At 38.5% G+C, this 19,426-nt stretch overlaps 1 protein-coding gene across 1 annotated transcript in view; it reads right to left on the reverse strand.

Moving 5' to 3' along the window:
• Positions 1-14,789: 14,789 nt before the first annotated feature.
• LOC100777491 (uncharacterized) overlaps positions 14,790-19,426 on the reverse strand; it is an 18,445-nt gene continuing 13,808 nt past the window's right edge. The window contains exon 2 of the mRNA XM_014766779.1: positions 14,790-15,400. Coding sequence (XP_014622265.1) covers positions 14,790-15,400 — 611 coding nt within the window. The remainder of the gene's footprint in view (positions 15,401-19,426) is intronic.

Consider the following 19,426-nt stretch of genomic DNA (forward strand, 5'->3'; position numbering starts at 1 on the left):
TTTGTGGTATCCTAAAGGTACCTCCTTGAGTTTGATTGGCTTTTCAGATTTTGACTTTGCAGGATGTAAGCTATATAGGAAAAGCACAAGTGGGACATGTCACCTCTTGGGAAGTTCACTCGTATCTTGGAATTGCAAGAAGCAAGCTTTTGTGACACTATCCATCGTTGAAGTTGAATACATTGTAGCTAGAAGTTTTTGTACTCAAAGTCTTTGGATGAAGCAACAACTTGAAGACTTTGGGGTAACTCTTGATAACATTCCACTGAAATGTGATAACAATAGTGCTATAAACCTGTCTAAGAATCCAATTATGCCTTTTAGAACCAAGCATATATAAATTTGGCAACATTTTCTAAGAGATTATGTATCTAAAGGTGGTGGTTGCATTGAATTTGTTGATAGTGAACATCAACTAGCTAATATCTTTACAAAACCTCTTGCTAGAGATAAGTTCTTGTCTATTAAAATGAGCTAGGAATCCTAGATTGATCTAGCATTGAATGATGTTGTGCTATAGTGTGTGCATCTTGATAGGTGCTATTTGTATCTGTTAATTCCTGCTTTGATTGCCAATTTATGTCAATATGTTTAGAAGTGTGTTAGTTGAGGAATACGACTAACTTTTGTGTATAAAACATGTGTAAAGTGTATCAAACTCCTCCAATTTATGGTTATTATGTAGTGTTGTAATTACTTTTTGATTAAAGATAGGTAATAAATATTTAGTACTCCCATTTTGTGTATTTAATAATCATTTCCTCTCAATTTCAGGTTAATTAAGCAAGTTTGTGAAGTGTTGATTTTCATCCGCTCGCTAAGCCAATATGCTGGCTTAGCGAGCCATTCGCTGAGCGCACCATTCCCTTGGCTGAGCGCGAGGAAGAATCTGGCAGAAGGATGAGTTGTGCATGTTCGCTAAGCGAGAGCTCATCCCACTAAGCGCACTGCTTGAGTCCATCCGCTGAGCGAGAAGACGCGCGCTAAGCCGAAATTCACTAATGCGCGCTAAGCGGTCCAGAGTTGCACTAAGCGCACAAGCACCAAGAAGGCCACCTATTTAAGCCTGAAATCAGAAATAGAGGGGGATTTTGTCCATTTTCTTGAAGAGCTTCTGCATGTGAGAGATTCTAGAGAGAGAAGGGTCCGAGTTCAGAGAGTTTTGAGGGATTTTGCTGTGTGAAGACCTGCAGAGAACGGAGCTTGAAGAGGAAGTTGTCCTGCTTTGTGAGTGATTGTGAGGTTCTAGAGGTGGAGGAGACATCCTCACCGCTTGTATTTCTTCAATTCTTCATTTTTCTCTTCTCTTTGTTGTAAAGGAAGCTTCCCAGTTATGGAGAGCTAAATCATCTGTTGGTTCTTCCTTGTAGGTACTTGATGTAAATACCTGTATATCTATTTAATGATGTTTTATGTGTTCTCTGTGCTATCAGTACGTCATTTCAGTGTGTTTTTGCCTTGATCACGTATATGCATGCTTTGTTAGGATCATTCAACAGTGGAAACTGGTTTGATTCTTAGAACTTGATAGGATAGGGCTAGTTTATCATATTATCATGAGGGATCGGGGTACAGTAACCTATTTGTTTGTATGTTTGTCTTAATACGGTTATGGTCGAGTTTAGTCCAACAAGAGGAATCTGAGGATGATGCTTGATCAGGATTAGGCTAGACTATCATAAGGAATCGGGGTTTAGCATTTCAGGAGACACCATAGCACACATGAGCATTGTTAAGTAGAGAATATCCTTTTAACATCAGGCACCTAATAGGAAGACCAACATGTTGTCTACTTGTCTTTACACATCATTACTCACGTGATTTTCCTCGTAATAGTTAGTTTACATACCTGTTCATAGTCCACACATCTCTTTTCATACTAGACACCTATTCACTGAATATAGCTTTACCAAGTAACACAAGTTCCCCGAGAGTTTGGTACTCGGTTCTTACCGTTTTATACTACTTGCGCGATCCGATGCACTTGCCTGGTTCGACCAAGTTTTTGGCGCCATTGCCGGGGAACTTCTTTCTATTTGGAGAGTTAGTTCAGTCCTAGGTGTCTATTCTTTATTCTTTGATAAACTGTGAATATTTACTTTCGATTCATATTTGTTTTCCTCTTGAGCTGGATAATTGCTATTTTTGTTAGTGTTTTGTATGTATAGAATCTCATACAGGTAGCCTAGTTATTCTAAAGAAATACAATCTCCTACCGCTATATCATGAAGATTGTTATCTCTATTCCATTAGTAAATTGTGATTTTGCTGGAGAAGAACATTACCATGACAGTTGTTATTTCTATTCTATAAATAAATCCAACTGGAGACAGGAGTCAACCATGTACAATTATCATGAGAAAGGAAGAGCTGCTGATCTTGAAAGTGTATTGGCAGACTTCATGACATATCAAGCTAGATCTAAAGATCATCAATGGGAATCAGAATGGCAACCTTATTATCACAATGAAGCAGAAGGATTGTCTAATCTGGATGACTTGTTAATGCAATTCAAGGATACCGTAGATTCAATGCAAAAAGCATTTAAAAGAGCTAAGACTCAGATTGGTAAGTTGGTGGACAACATGACTAAAGTTGTGGTCAGAAGAGAAGAAAAGTATGCAGAGATTGAAACACATCAAGAGAGCATTCTTCAAGTTAACACAATCCATCATCAATTGATCGCCAAAGAAGAAAAGGATGAAGTCTCCATTATTCCTGAATATCCCTGCATGGCAACTATTGGATATGTTGTAGGCAAAGATAAAGGTCGAGCTTACAACTCAGTGTAGAGGATCAAAAAATCTCCTTTGACCTCTTTGAAGCAATGAAACACCCAAATATGGGTGATGCCTGCTTTGAAGAAGAAGAGGTGGAGCAGTAGATAGCATTATCAGCTTCAACCATGGTACTACAGTTCCCTTTTGAAAAAGAACCTAATTATGTGACAGACTGCCTAGTTTGTGATGAAGAGCTTGATGATCCAAAAGATAACTCTGTTAGTCATGTGGTTTTTGAAGAATTAGAAAAAATTATACCAATAGAAAAGCAAAAAGCAGAATTGAAGACCCTTCCAGTGCATTTAAAGTATGTATTCTTGGAGGATAATGAGACTAAACCCGTTATAATTAGCAGCTCCTTGCAGAAGGAAGAAGAGGATCAACTGGTGCAGATTCTAAAACATCGTAAAGCTGCTATTGGTTGGCACATCTCTGATTTTAAAGGAATCAGTCCATCATATTGTATGCACAACATCAATTTGGAAGCTAATTACAAGCCTATGAGACAACCTCAGAGAAGATTGAATCCTATAATGAAAGAAGAAATAAGAAAAGAAGTGCTCAAGTTGCTAGAGGCAGGGCTCATCTATCCAATTTCGGACAGTTCATGGGTTAGTCCTATTCAAGTTGTCCCGAAAAAGGGAGGTATGACAGTGGTCAAGAATGATAGAGATGAGCTAATTCCTACAAGAGCAGTCACCGGATGGAGAATGTGTATTGATTATAGGAAGCTCCATGAAGCCACAAGGAAAGACCATTACCTGCTTCCCTTCATGGATCAAATACTTGAGAGACTTACAGGGAAATCTTTCTACTGTTTCTTGGACGGAAACTCGGGCTACAATCAAATTGCAGTAGATCCTCAAGACTAAGAAAATACAGCTTTCACATGCCCCTTCGGTGTATTTGCTTATCGCCGCATGCCATTCGATTTATGTATTGCCCCAACTACTTTCTAGAGATGTATGATGGCAATTTTTGCTGACATGGTAGAGAAATGTATTGAAGTCTTTATGGACGATTTTTCGGTCTTAGGTGCATCTTTTGGAAATTGTCTAGCAAATTTAGAGAAAGTGTTACAACATTGTGAAGAATCTAATTTGGTGCTCAACTGGGAGAAATGTCACTTTATGGTTCAAGATGGTATCGTGCTGGGACACAAGATTTCTAAAAGAGGAATTGAGGTGGATAAAGCAAAACTAGATGTTATTGATAAACTTCCACCTCCAATTAATGTGAAAGGCATATGGAGTTTTTTAGGTCATGCTGGATTCTATCAGTGATTCATTAAAGACTTCTCCAAAATTGTTAAACCCCTAAGTAATCTGCTGAACAAGGATGTTGTGTTTGTGTTTAATGAAGAATGTTTAGAAGCCTTTAACACCCTCAAAGCCAAGTTGGTCTCTGCTCCTATGATTACAGCACCAGACTGGGGACAAGAGTTTGAATTGATGTGTAATGTCAGCGATTATGTAGTAGGTGGGTGCTGTGCTGGGACAGCGGAAGGGCAGAATGTTTCATACCATCTATTATGCTAGCAAAGTTTTGAATGATGCTCAGATTAACTATGCCACCACTGAGAAACAATTGCTGGCAAACATTTATGCACTTGAGAAATTTCGATCTTATCTGGTGGGATCAAAGATAGTGATTTACACTGATAAGACAACAATTAAATATTTGTTACACAAAGCTGATTCCAAGCCACGATTGATCAGATGGATACTGTTGCTTCAAGAATTTGATTTAGTCATTAAGGACAAGAAAGGTTCCGAAAATGTGGTAGCAGACCACCTATCTAGATTGGTGAATGAAGAGGTCACTTCAAAGGAGGCTGAAATAAAAGATAAATTTCCTGATGAATCTTTGTTTTTGATTGTAGGGAGACCCTGGTTTGCTGATATGGCTAATTTCAAGGCAGCAGGTGTCATTCCCAAAGACCTCAATTGGCAGCAGAGAAAGAAATTATTCCATGATGCCCGACATTATATTTGGGATGATCCACACTTGTTCAAAGTAGGTGCATATAATCTTCTTCAAAGATGTGTGACAAGTGAGGAGGCCAAGGGCATATTGTGGCATTGTCACAATTCACCATGTGGAGGGCATTATGGCGGAGACAAAACAACAGCTAAATTTTTACAGTCGGGATTTTTCTGGCCAACACTCTTTAAAGATGCCCATTGTCATACCCTAATTTCATCCGGGTACCCTTGTTTGGTGGCATGCAACCTTCGCTTGACCGCCTCGAGGTACTTAACACCCATCGTTAGGTAATCCGTAAAGTTCCGCGACAATCCGGAAGTCGAAAAGAAGTATCGTTGCACAATCCGTAAAGTTCTATAACATTCCAGAAGTCAAAAAGAAGCATTGTTGCGTAATCCGTAAAGTTTCACAACATTCTGGAAAGAAAATGGGTGTCGTTACGTAATCCGTAAAGTTTCGTAACGTTTTGGAAAGGAATTAGCAAAAAAAACACAAAAGGGGGTGTATTTTGTAAAAAGGGGGTGCAAATAACAACCAGACCCATTTGGGCCTTCCAGAGGGTTCCAACAGAAGGCGGTGCCTTCTGGTGGAAGCAACCCAGCTCGCCTGGGCGAGCTGGGCAACAACCACCTCCCTCTTTTCTCCTATAAATAGGGGAAAAAGGGCAAAGCAAAAATGTTCAGCCCTTTTGGTATTTAGGATTCTCTCGAAATTAGTGAGGAAAATTGTTTCCGTGGAAAAAATCCAAGCTGAGGTACTTCCGTAACGCTTCTGAGACGTTTCCATGAGCGATTTCGTGAAGATTCTTCATTGTTCTTCGTTCGTTCATCATCGTTCTTCGGTCTTCAACCGGTATGTTCTCGAAATTGAATCTTTCAATTCATTCTATTCACCCTTAGTGGTCCCCACTTGTTTCGCATACTTTTATTTTCATTTCGTTTGTTTTCCGTACCCCTTTTAACGTGCTTTAACCATTTATTTAAGCCGTTTTCTCACCTAATAAATAATAAAATGAATTTCAACCGATCATTTGAGTTGTAATATCGTTTAATCACTGTTAAAATAAAATCCAATTGATCGTTCACTCAGTTACCACGTTTAAACCGAAAAAAGGCAAAACAATAATAAAATAATTAAAATATCTTCGAATAAAATAATAATATAAAATCAATCGGACGCTTTTCTTTGGAAGTTTCCTTGGATCAATTGACTAATAACCAAAGTGAAACTAAGGCTAAAATCAACTCACAAATCAAGCTTCGTCTACAAAAATCACCAAAAACCATTTTAAGGTCCAACGCCTTAAGCGATCCTTTTTGCTTCTATCAGTTAAACGTGGACCGTTCAATAAACATAAAATCAATATGTAACTTTACCGCTTTTGTCAAATACCCCAAAGAGATTGTTAATGGTCCAACGCCTTAATGCTTCTTTCCTTTCAAAATCAAAAGATCGTTTAAATGGTCCAACACCATAAACGACTTTTGTTCGGTTGAAATATATCTTGCAAAAAAGAATAAAAAACAACTTAACCAATGCTTAGTTCTCAAAGAACTACGTAGGTCTGATTTCCTCATCACAATTGAGGATACGTAGGAGCGAAGGAAACACTCTTGTCGACCACAAAAAGATAAAAAATACAAAAAAAAACACAAAAAGCATAAAAACACAAAAAGACATAAAAAAGGGAAAATAAAACATTTTGAAGTCATATTTGCACACTTGATTAAAGGTTGTCGTCCTTTGTGACGGACACGTGGGGTGCTAATACCTTCCCCGTGCATAAAAACAACTCCCGAACCTTTCATGATTAATGTTCGTAGACCACACCTTTCCGGTTTTTCTGACGTTTTCCTCGAATAAACGTTGGTGGCGACTCCGCGCATTTTCCTCCTATGGAAGACGCACCCATGAGCCCCGCGTTGCCCTCCCGCCGAAGGGTAGGTTGTGACACCCATCACCATGTCTTAAAGTGTGACCAATGTCAAAGAATGGGGGGGGGGGATTTCCTAAAGGAATGAGATGCCTCAGCAAAACATTATGGAAGTTGAAGTTTTTGATTGTTGGGGTATTGATTTCATGGGTCCATTTCCTTCATCTGCAGGAAATGAATACATTTTGGTAGCTGTTGATTATGTGTCTAAATGGGTGGAAGCTATGGCCACTTCAAGAAATGATGCTAAGACTGTGGTGAAGTTTATCAAGAAGAATATTTTTTGCTCGATTTGGGGTACCTCGAATCTTAATTAGTGATGGTGGTTCGCATTTTTGTAATACTCAACTTCAAAAGGTGTTGAGTCAATATCATGTGAATCATAGAGTGGCATCTCCCTACCACCCTCAAACTAATGGGCAAGCCGAAGTATCCAATAGAGAATTAAAGAAAATACTAGAGACAACAGTGGCGTTAACCAGAAAAGATTGGTCAGCCAAATTGGAAGATGCACTGTGGGCTTACAGAACTGCATACAAAACTCCAATTGGGTTGTCTCCTTTTCAACTGGTGTATGACAAATCATGTCATTTACCAGTTGAAATGGAACACAAGGCATATTGGGCTTTGAAATTTCTGAACTTTGATGAGAAGGAATCTAGGGAGCACAGAAAGATCCAATTGTTGGAGCTGGAAGAAATGCGATTAACAGCTTATGAATCTTCAAGACTTTACAAAGAAAAAGTTAAGACCTATCAATGACAAAAAACTACTGAAGAAAGACTTCAAACTGGGACAACATGTACTACTTTTTAATTCAAGATTGAAATTATTTCCCGGTAAGCTGAAATCCAAATGGTCAGGATCCTTTGTTATCAAGAAAGTTTGATCTTATGGTGCAATAGAGCTATACGACCCACAATCTCAAAATCTTGACAGAACATGGGTAGTAAATGGCCAGAGGTTGAAACTGTACCATGGTGAAGAATTTACACAGGCACACAACACCGTACATTTGATCACCCATTGAGGTAAAAGCGTCAAGCTAATGACGTTAAAGAAGCGCTTCCTGGGAGGCAACCCAATTCTAATTTCTGCTTTCCTTTTCTTTTATGCATTGCTTAATGTGGAACATGCTTCATAATTATTACATTGGGGTATATCAGCTTGTTTTCGAATGATATATATAAGGGTTTCAATTTCTTGAGGAAGGGACTGAAAAATATCTTAGAATTTTTTTTTTCTGAAAAGCAGTTCTTTCGCTAAGCGCAAGCCTTGCGCTAAGCGCATCTTTGGTCATGCGCTAAGCCGATAGTCTCTAGCGCTTAGTGCTCAACCCTTGCATCTCAAGCTGATTTGGTCCGCTAAGTTGGCCAAGGCTGAGCTAAGCCTATTTCAATTTGATATGAATTTGGCTAAGCAATGGCCTGATCGCTAAGCGCATCGTATTCAATGGCTAAGCATGACACATTGTCGCTAAGCCTAATTCTTTACACTTAAACCGGGTTTCATTGAGCTAAGCGCCACTCATGCCAGCAAAGCCAAAATCCTTGTGGCAATGTTAGCGCTAAGCGATCCATCATCTGCTAAGCGCATGCTCCTCTATTCAAGATGCATCATTTTAGCTAAGCCGACCCAGAGCCAGGCTTAGCGAGAGTTGCAGGTTTTATGACCTGCAGAATTTTCAAAGTGCCGCTTTTGTGGGCTAAGCCCAACTATGTGTAAAAATAATAGATTTTGAGTTTCAAACTTGGGCTAAGTGCGCAGATCAATTAAGCGAGACTCTTTGAGAAACCAAACGTCTCTCTGGCTCGCTTAGCGCAGCGGTTCGCTAAGCGAGACAGTCAAAAATTGCTTGAGTGTTCATCAATTACACTCACATTTGCCTAAAATTTTCAGAGCATATCATGCATTTTCTCTCTAGCCCAAATTTGTGTAACCTGCATTTTTGCTTTCTTTTTGCATTTTATACGCATCTTCAGCACACAACAATCCAAGTAAGTTCCTCATTTCTTTTCCTTCTCTTTTATTTTATTGAACCTTAGGTTAGAAAACCATAGATCTAGCTTTTGATTGCTAGGGTTCGAATGATTTCAGATTAGTGAAAGATTAGGATTTTGTGAATAATTGTGTTGTGTAGATAGTTTTGACTAGTTTGCATGTTTGATATGCCTTTTAGAGGCTCAAAAAAATGGAAGAAAATGAACTGCATTTTCTGTGTTTTTTCTAGAAAATGCGATGAACTCGCTAAGCAAGCATGTTGTGCTAAGCGAGTTCATCAAAATTCATTGAATATATGCGTTTCCAGACGAAATCGCTAAGCGCGCCTACCGTGCTAAGGGAGTTCATCTTGTGAGTATGAACACTCATCCTCCTATTGAGATACATGTGGCTAAGCAAGGCTGATTCGCTAAGCTCGGATAACTTAGTCAATTTTTTTGTTGAAAGTCGCGCGCTAAGCCGAGCCTACCTGAGCTAAGTGCATTTCGTTGCAGTAGCCATTGGGCTAAGCGAGCCTGGCTCACTAAGCTTCCATACTTAGTGAATTTTCTGAATTTCATGGTGCCGCTAAGCGCAACCCTGATGAGCTTAGCGCACATCTATTGCGGCAATCGTTAGACTTAGCGGGCAGTTGCTAGCTAAGCCGATTATGCAGAAGCTGAATTTTCTGCAACATCCGCTAAGCAGCCCCACATGTCGCTAAGCGGTAGTGCGTATTTTGTGAAGGCGAGCTAAGCGGACCATGTCTCGCTAAGTTGCCAGTATTTTTCTCAGTATTATTTTTCTATTTTTCAATTTGAATAACTTGTGGTCTAACTAACTTTTTGGGTTCCATTGTGTTACAGATGGCCTCCAAGAAACGTAAGAGCATTGGGGCAAGGCCAACTGCTCAATATGATACTAGATGGTTCCATTTGCTTGATGCTTGGAACCGTTATACAGATAATGTCTTGGGGAGGAATATTTTGCCAGAAAGGAAGGTTGATATATACCACACGGAGTTCGAAGACTTCAAGACAGAGTTGGAGAGGCGTAATCTTCACAAGCGCCTCACCAACTTGGCTGATAGGACTATTGATCTTGCTTTGGTGGAGGATGTTAATCTCTACAGCTCTGAGGGTCCTTCACCAAAGCAAGCCAGAGTTAGAGGTCACCAGGTGAAGATAGACGCAGACAGTCTCAACACATTTTTAGAGACTCCTGTAGTCCTAGAGGAGGGGGAGACATTACCCACCTACTCTAGGTACTGTAGGTTACCCACAAACTATAGAGAGATTGAGGCTGCTCTTTGCATACCAAGGAGGGGTTCATCCTGAATGCTGAGGGCCATCCTGAGAGGATTCTCAGGAAAGATTTGACTACATTAGCCCAGGTATGGAGTGTTCTCTCATAGTCCAACCTGGCTCCCACATCTCACACCTCTGACCTGACAGTGGATAGAGCTAGGTTGATCTTTGGCTTAGTCTCTTGCATGGACATGAACATAGGAGCGCTCATTTCTGGCCAGATGACTTCTATAGCCCAATCTAACTCTTCTAGACTTGGGTTTCCCACTCTGATCACCGCCCTATGTCGAGCCAGAGGGGTTGTCTCTGACAGCCTCACTTTTGAGCGCCTGAGCCTGGTCATTAATTTAGCCTACATCAGGAAGAACTGTTGGAATCCTGATGATCTAACAGTTTCTATCTGAGGGGCTAGGAGGGCGAGGGCGAGGCCATCTGATCTTCCTTCCACATCTGTAGCTCATACTCCAGCATCCACTTCAGTAGCTCCTTCAGTCCCAGCTCAGATGGATTCTCTGCACTTTGAAGCCATGCTTCAGAGCATTCATCAGGGACATATCATTTTAATTTAGAGTTTACAGGTGGTGGCGCCTGCAGGATCCATTCCTTCCATTGAGCAGTTTCTGGAGAGGGTAGCCTGACCTGGGGCCCAAACTTCTCTTCATAGGGAAGATTAAGGTCCCACAGCCCAGGTACCACAGCAAGTAGAGGATGCCTCATCTGAGGCCACTATACCAGAGCCATTCATTGTAAAGGAGGAGACTAGTGAGACACGGGTTAGACAGGAAGCTACTGCTACTCTTGAGAGGTCACGAGAGGTCACATCAAATCCACCCACATCAGTGGTGGACTTATCCTCACCTCAGCATGCAACAGACCCCTCTACTCCTATACTCGAGATACCAGAGGACCCAACCACACCAGTCCTGACTCTGAACACTTCTTCTCCAGCTACTCTAGTACTTCATCTAACAGATGAGGAGGATGTTAAGACACAGGACACTCAGGACCAGTCACAGGAATTCTAAATTCCTAATGATTCTTTTTGGATTATTATTATAATGATTATAGTTTCGGTACATTGTTTTTAGTGATTTTGGTTAATGTTTATATACACTGTTGTTTTTTGTTTGTGGTTTGTTGGTATGCTTGTTTTGAAGCATATGGAACAGTTTGACTTGACTTTGTTGATTATGCAGTGAAACACTTTTATCTTTCTGTGGAAATTGGTGTTATGAATTGATTTTGGATTGAATGCATGATTGTGATGGAGTTTGTGTTTCTTTTAATAAGTTTGAGCAAGTATGTATGTTAGACAAAGAAAGAACAAGAATGTGAACTTGCAATTAGAATTGGTAGTCAGTAGACAGGTTGATTGAGAAAGAAAAGCTAGAACCATAACCGGTGAGAGTGTGATCTTAAACTATAAGTGAACGACTAGCTTTGAGTAATAGTCTTTGCATCAATCTATGAATTTTAGAATGAAATATATGAATGAGGACATGATGAAGGCCATGATTGTATATACAAGCCAATTGACCAAAAAGCTTACCTTGAATGATAATTGTATCCCTTGCACCCTTTGTGAGCTAAATTACATTTTCAAAATTGAACCCTGAACTTGAATGAATATATCCAGATACCTTGTTTAGATTTTAGAAGAGCAGATAGTTCAAGGCAAATTACCCCAAATTTGGGGGAGTTGATTGGGATGTAAAGTAAAAGGTAAAGCATCAGCACACACAACAAATAAGTTGTGTGTTAAAAAAAAAGAGCAATCAAAGAAAATGTGTGTTGTGTAATAAGGTCAAATGCAAATTGAAGTGAAAGGCTAGTGAGTAAGCTAATTGTATTGAAAAGAATATTTAGATAAATCTAGGATTTGTGCTCTCTTAGAATCTAAGCCTTTGAATCCTAGAAAAACCAATGATTTTTTGTAGCCAAGCCTCACTACAAGCCTGTGAAAGTCCTTCTGATTCTATTTATGCATTTTTGACTTTATGACTTGAGATGAAGTTCAAAGATTGGACCTCTTGCTAGTTGTTATTGATGAATAGCTTAAACACTTGTGCTTGAGTGAAACAATAGCCGTGAGACTAGGGTTTAAGCTACTTTCCTTGATATTTGTCTTATTCCTAACTTCATCTAATTGTACAAGTTACATTTTATTCTTCTCTTTGAACAACTGCATGCTTTGTGAAAGACAAGTGATGACGGAATTTTGCTTCATTCTTTTATCATGCAATCATCAACTCCCCGTGCATGCAAATAATGTTGGTGTTTGGGTGCATCAAATGAATAAATATCTATCTCATGCATACATTTCAAAAACACACTAAAAAGCATCAAAGAGTTATATACAAGAACGTAAGAGAAATAAAAGGAAACCGACAAAAGAGGAAGTCATGATATTGCACGAGATTAGAAGGCCTAACTCTCTAAAAACAGTCCTCAGTGAAGTTGCCAACTATCGTAACCTACCCTTTGGCGGGAGGGTGACGTGGGGATCATGGGTGCATCTTCCAAGGAAGGAAAACGTGCGGAGTCGCCACCAACGTTTATTCGAGGAAAACATCGGAAAAAACCGAAAAGGTGTGGTCTACAAACTTTAAGTGTGAAAGGTTTGGGAGTTGTTTTTACGCACGGGGAAGGTATTAGCACCCCACGCGTTCGTCACAAGGGACGATAGCCTCTAATCGAGTGTGCAATATCATGACCTCAAACTATTTTCATTTTCCCATTTTATGTTTTTGTATTTTTATGATTTTTTGTATTTTTTATCATTTTGTGGTCGACAAGGGTGTTTCTCTCGCTCCTACGTATCCTCAATTGCGATGAGAAAATCAAACTTACGTAGTTCTTTCAGAACTAAATGTTGGTTAAGTTGTTTTTATCTTTTTCCGCAAGATATATTTTAACCGAACAAAAGTCGTTTAAGGCATTGGACCTTTAAACGATCTTTTGATTTTTGAAAAGGAGAGAAACGTTAAGGCATTGGACCATTAACGATTTCTTGGTTTTGAAAGGAGAGAAACGTTAAGGCGTTGGACGATTAACGTTCTCTTGGTTTTTGAAAGGAGAGAAACGATAAGGCGTTGGACTATTAACGATCTCTTGGTTTTCGAAAGGAGAGAAACGTTAAGGCATTGGACCATTAACGATCTCTTGGGGTTGTCAACAAAAGCGGGGCTTTTGCTCATACGTATCCTCAATTGCGACGAGGAAATCAGACCTACGTAGTTCTTGCAAAAGCAATAAAGTTATGTGTTGATTTTATGCTTTGAATTGTCCATTTTAACCAATAAAAGCAAAGAGGACCATTTTAAGGGTTTGACCTTAAAACGGTTTTGAGTAACTTTTGCGGACAAAGCTTGGTTTGTGAGTTGATTTTAGCCTTAGTTTCACTTTGATTATTAGTCAATTCATTCAAGGAAACTTTCAAAGAAAAATGTCCGATTGATTTTTTTGATTATTTTATTATTTTTTTCTAGATATTTTGATTATTTTATTATCAGTTTTTAGAAGATATTCTGATTATTATTTTTTTTGAAGATATTTTGATTATTTTATTATTATTTTTCTTTTTTTGATTTAACCGAAGTTACAACGTGAACGATCGGTTGGATTTTATTTCAATAGTGATTAAACGAGATTACAACACTAATGATCGGTTGAAATTCATTTTATCAATTATTTAGTGAGATAACAACTTAAATAAACGGTCAAAAGCTCGTTAAAAGTGGAAGAAAAGAAAATCGAAAGTGAACGAGATGAAGATGAAAGCAAACAAAACAAGAAATGAATTGAAAGTCTCGGATTCGAACACTTACCGGTTGAAGACCGAACAACTAACGAAGAATGGTTAAGAATAGTGGAAAATCTTCACGGATTTGCTCAAAGAAACGTCTCAGAAGCTTTACGGAAGCACCTCGATTTGGATTTTCTTCACGAAAACACGTTTTCTCACCCAAAATAGCTGAAATGCATAGCATAGGGGTCAGGGATCCTTGAAACTCAGCCTCCTCCCCCTATTTATAGGAGAAATTAGGAGGTGCTTGCCGCCCAAAGGCTTCTTGAGGAAGATTTTTTAGCGCACCCCAATTACTAAGTTCACCCCCTCTTTTCGTACTTTATGGAAAAGTTATGGAAGCCTTACGGAAGTGTTTCGGACTTGATTTTCCTCTTTTTTCTCTTCCCTTTCACCAATATTAAGTGAAATATGCCAACCCAAGGTTTTTGGAAATTTTACGAAAGCATTACAGAAGCCCTAGATGCCCCGGATGCCATTTTTTAACAAAATGGAGGTGGTTGCCACCCAGAGGCTTCTAGAGGAAAATTCCTGAATGCACCCCATAATTGATAAGTTCACCCCCCGTGTTTGATAAGTTCACCCCCTGCTTTTGTGTTTTTGGCTGTTTTCTTTCCGAAATGTCCCAGAACTTTACGGATTCCATGGCAATGGGTATTAAACATTTTGAAGTAGTCAAATGAAGGTCGCATGCTGACAAACAATGGTCCCCGAACAAAATTAGGGTATGGCATAACTAAACAGAAACAGAAAATAAATACAGACACAAAAATTGAAACAAAATTTAGAAACAAAAATAACAACAGAAACAATAAAAACAAAATAGAAAATAGAGAAAACAGAAAACATAAAAACGTAAAATAGACAGATTTGTTTTCTAACCCCCCCCCCCCCCCCCCCACTTGAAATGCCCATTGTCCTCAATATGAGCTGGTAATGAAATGCACACAAAGAGACAACATATAAAAGAAAAGGAAAGGAAACTCCTCAAGTGTCATTCAAGGCACATCATCACATAATATTGGCAAGACCAAAGAAAGGTTTGCCACAAATTCCTCCTCCACTTGAGGGCTCTCATGAAAGAGCTTGAGTTGGTGACCGTTCACCTTGTTGATAACTTCATTTTTAATCTCAACTGCGCCATGGGAATTATTAGTAATAACAAAAGGACCATCCCATCTAGATCGAAGTTTACCGAAAATAAGCTTGAGGCGAGAGTTAAACAAGAACACTTTTTGGTCAATATGGAACACCTTCCTAAGAATCCTATAGTCATGAAACCTCTTCACTTTCTCCTTGTAAGTCTTGGAGTTCTCATAGGCTTCTAAGTGGATTTCCTCAAGTTCTTGCAATTGAAGCTTCATTTCTATACCCGCTTCATCAAATGTCATGTTACAACCATTCATTGCCCAATAAGCATAGTGCTCAATCTCCACTGAAAGGTGGCAGGCCTTACCAAAAACCACCCTATAGGGAGACAACCCCAAAGGTGTTCGGTAAGTGGTCCTGTGGGCCCATAAAGCATCCTTAAGTAGCTTGCTCCAATCCTTCTTGTTGGACTGCACTACCTTCTGCAACACTTGCTTGATTTCTCTATTAACAACCTCCGCTTGCCCAATAGTTTAGGGATGATAAGCTGTATGCACAACCATATACTTCTAGAGCAAGGATTCCAATAACCTGTTACAAAAGTGGCTCTAGGCACACCAAACCTACAAAAAATGTTAGATCTTACAAAAAATGTTACAACTTTAGAATCATTAGTTTTGGTGGCCTTAGCTTCAACCCATATGGAAACATAATCAATAGTAGGCAAGATATATGAAAAACCATGAGAAACAGGAAATGGACCTATAAAATCAATACCCCATACATAAAAAATATCACAGAAAATAATGGGTTGTTGTGGCATCTCATGCCTATGTGTAATGGTCCCTCCCACTCTTTAACACTACTCACAGGTGGTGGAAAAATGATGAACATCTTTAAAAATGGTGGGCCAATAGAACCCATGGTCTAAGATCCTCCTAGCGGTCCGTTGAGGACCAAAATAACCGTCGGTAGGTGTGCCATGACAAAACTGTAGAATATACTGAATCTCATGATCGGGCACATACTAGGGGATCACTTCGTCATTACAAAACTTCCCTAAGTAAGGATCATCCCACACATAGTATTTGGCATCACTCTTAAGTTTATCTCTTTGAGACCTAGATGCATGCGATGGGAGAACAAATGCAATAATGAAATTCTCAATGTTAGCAAACCAAGGTGTGACATGTGATGAATGCAACTACATCAAATGCTCATCAGGGAAGTTATCCCTAATAGGGAGGGAATCAATAAGTCCCTCAATCCTGCTCAAACGATCAACCACCTGTTTTCTACACCACTCCTATCTCTAATATTAATATCAAACTCCAAAAGAAGAAGCATCCACCTGATCAATCTGGGTTTAGCACAGGCCTCTTCAATAAGTATCTCAAGGCTGGATGGTCAGTATAGATAGTAATATAGGAGCAAAGTAAATAAGATATGAATTTATCTAATGCAAAAACAATAGTTAAAAGCTTTTTTTTTATGGTTGTGTAGTTGACTTGAGCTGCATCCAGAGTGCGTGAGGCGTAAGCAATGACATGTTATAGACTATCAACTCTTTGCGACAAAACAACCCCATGTTCAAATTGGAGGCATCACACATGAGCTCAAATGGAAGCTCCCAATCTAGTGGCTGCATTACGGGTGAGGTGGTAAGCCTCCTCCTCAACTCCTCAAATGCCTCTCTGCAAGGTTGGTCAAGCACAAAATCTACATCCTTCTAAAGAAGCTTGGACAATGGCAGGGCAATCTTGCTAAAATCATGGATGAATCTCCTGTAAAAACCTACATAACTAGAATTTTTCTTTGAGTCTTGTTTTTAATTTGTCAATCTAATCTAGTGTCATTCTAGGACTTCCTTTGTGTTCCACCTTGGCTTGTGGTGATGTCCTTTTGCTTTATTTTTCCTTGAATCTCATTGAATTAACATCATGTTACATTTCCTTTTGGTTTAGTTTTCATTTCTTCTTTTGGTTTCTTGCTTGCCTTTTTTTTGTGTTTAAATGTTTCCTACAATAAGGATTGGAAGAGGAAATTAGTAAATTGCTTGAAGGAAGATTTTTTAGTCTTGGAGGTTAACCATCCTAGGAGCACCATTGGATTTGAAGCAACCAAAGCCTCACCAAATTTTAAGTGAAACACTTGAGGAAACAAACAAGCATTGAAGATAAATTTGAAGACCTTAATTTCTTTGTTAAATTTGTTGTAATAGAACAATTGAGTGCTGAATTTTTTCCATTTAAATTCCTTGTATTTGGACATTCTTCAGGGTTGTATTGGGAGTCTCGAAGAGACCACCCAAACCTTTATTTATGTGTAATAGCTTAGCATAAACCGTGTAGACTAAGTGAAGAGTCAATTGGGACCTCCAAAGGGTCAAACCGCCTAGATAGCTTGCCTTTTACCAATTAGTTTTTATCTTATCTTTCACACCTCTTTTAGTGTTTATTTTGGCTAGTTTCAACCATAGTTTCTTTTACCTTTTGTTTTCAAACCCCCAACAAGAAAGAACCACAACTTAGAAACCAACACGAGTCTTCATTCTTCATCTAGTGTTAATGGTGAGGGTTCTACTCCTAAGGACCCCTTGTATAGGATATTACATGAGTTGAGATCCCTTAAATTATGGAAATAAAAAAAAAAAAAGAAAAAAAGGTGGAAGAAATAAGTCAAGATGAAAGAGAGGAAGAAAGAAGAAACATAACCAAAGAAATGAAAAGAGAAAAACATGTCTCCTATAGTAGACATGACTCTTGCAATAGTTTAAGTGAAGAATTTAGCGAATATTATGGGGGGCAGCTGATCGAGGCTGTACCCGAATCAAATAAACATTAAAAATGAAGTATCTAGGAAGTGATCCTAGGTCGTCTCCCAACGAGCAATGGTCAACCAAACGTTCATAATAGATAGTAATAAAACAGTAACGAATTGGGGGGATTGTTTGTTTTTGTAAATTAAACAGCAAGCAAATTTGAATTAGAAAATAACAGAATTAAAACATGTTGTTTTCCCTTGATTCACAAGCAAGTCTCTTATCCTAGGTTACGAGAATTTATCCTTAATCAGTTCAACCACTTAATCCAACCCTAAATTAAATTACTAAGAGAAAATTAACATAAGGCTGTCATTATGTGATTAAGCAACACATACACCAATTAATCATGAATGATCATTGAGCATGAACGTAAATTAAGCACAAAGACAATTAATCAAGCACTAAGCATGCATGAATTAATAGCAACAAATTCAGAGTAATTGATGAAGAGGAAAAACTAATCAGAATTCAATAGTAATAACAAAACCTCAAAGAAAGTTGTGCTTGATCCTCAAGAGAAAACAATGCTGGAGACTTAGTCTTCCATTAATTAGTAGAAAACGAAATTGTAGATTGAAGCAGAAACGAAATTGCAGAAAACAAATTTTATTCTACGTGAACAGTGCACATGAACAGGAAAAACTGGAATTCTAAAATCTTTGAATTATTCTCCTCTCCCAAAAAAAAAACTAAACTAAAACCCTGGTGCTGTTATATAGGTTCTCAGCCCCAAAGCTTACAAATCTATTTTCAGTAATCTGGACAAGATAAGATAAGATTGGATGAAATAAAATCTAGACAAAATAAAATCTAGATGAAATAAAATCTGGACAAAATAAAATCTAGATGAAATAAAATCTGGATAAGATAAGATTTGATAAAATAAAATTGTCTGCTCTCTTCAAGTCCAAGCCCAATTCCGGATTCAAGCCCAATTGCTTATAATTCTCCTGAAATTAAATTAAAAACACAAAATTAGTCAAGTAGGCCCAAATGATAAAACTGCATAATTAATTTGACAATTAAGGGTAATCAGTAATTAAAATGGTGACAAAAGGGTTAAGAAATAGGAGAAAATAATGACACATCAAATCCCCCCACACTTAGCCTTTTGCACTCCTAGGCAAAATAAAAAAGCAAAGCAAGGAGAAAATCCAGAGACATTAAAGAGAAACAAACAAACACAAAAACAATTACATATTTTTCAATGAATCTCAAGGAATGGAAGGAATGGGCAACATCCAACACGTAGAGAGTTAAAGAATCAAGACAGTCATGAAAATCATCCAAGCATCTCAAACATGGCAAGATAGTCAATCAGCTCAAGATTGAAAAGTGATAAAGCCTCATAAGATATGCACTCTATCTCTCAAGTGTCTAGGCTACTGTTTACTCTCAGAGCACCCATGAAAACAAACACCACATAGACTTGGCAAGTCTCTAAAATTGACAACCACACCACAAACACATGCATATGAGGATCAAAAGGTCTTTTAAGGTTCTAATGGGGCCAAGGATAAGGTAGAGGAAAGTATGGGATAAGTAGCTAAAACCCAAAGGAATAGAGGAGCAATGGGGAATAAGTGAGAACTAAGAAAAAGTAGTAAACCCCAAAACCAAAATTAAAAATTAATCATAAAAATCAAACCCAAAACAAAGTCAACCAAGTCCTCAAACCAATCCAAGTCTTCAAACCAAGACCTCATGTATTCAACTTCATTC

The sequence above is a fragment of the Glycine max genome, chromosome 14 (assembly GCF_000004515.6).
Source record: "Glycine max cultivar Williams 82 chromosome 14, Glycine_max_v4.0, whole genome shotgun sequence".
NCBI lineage: Eukaryota > Viridiplantae > Streptophyta > Magnoliopsida > Fabales > Fabaceae > Glycine > Glycine max.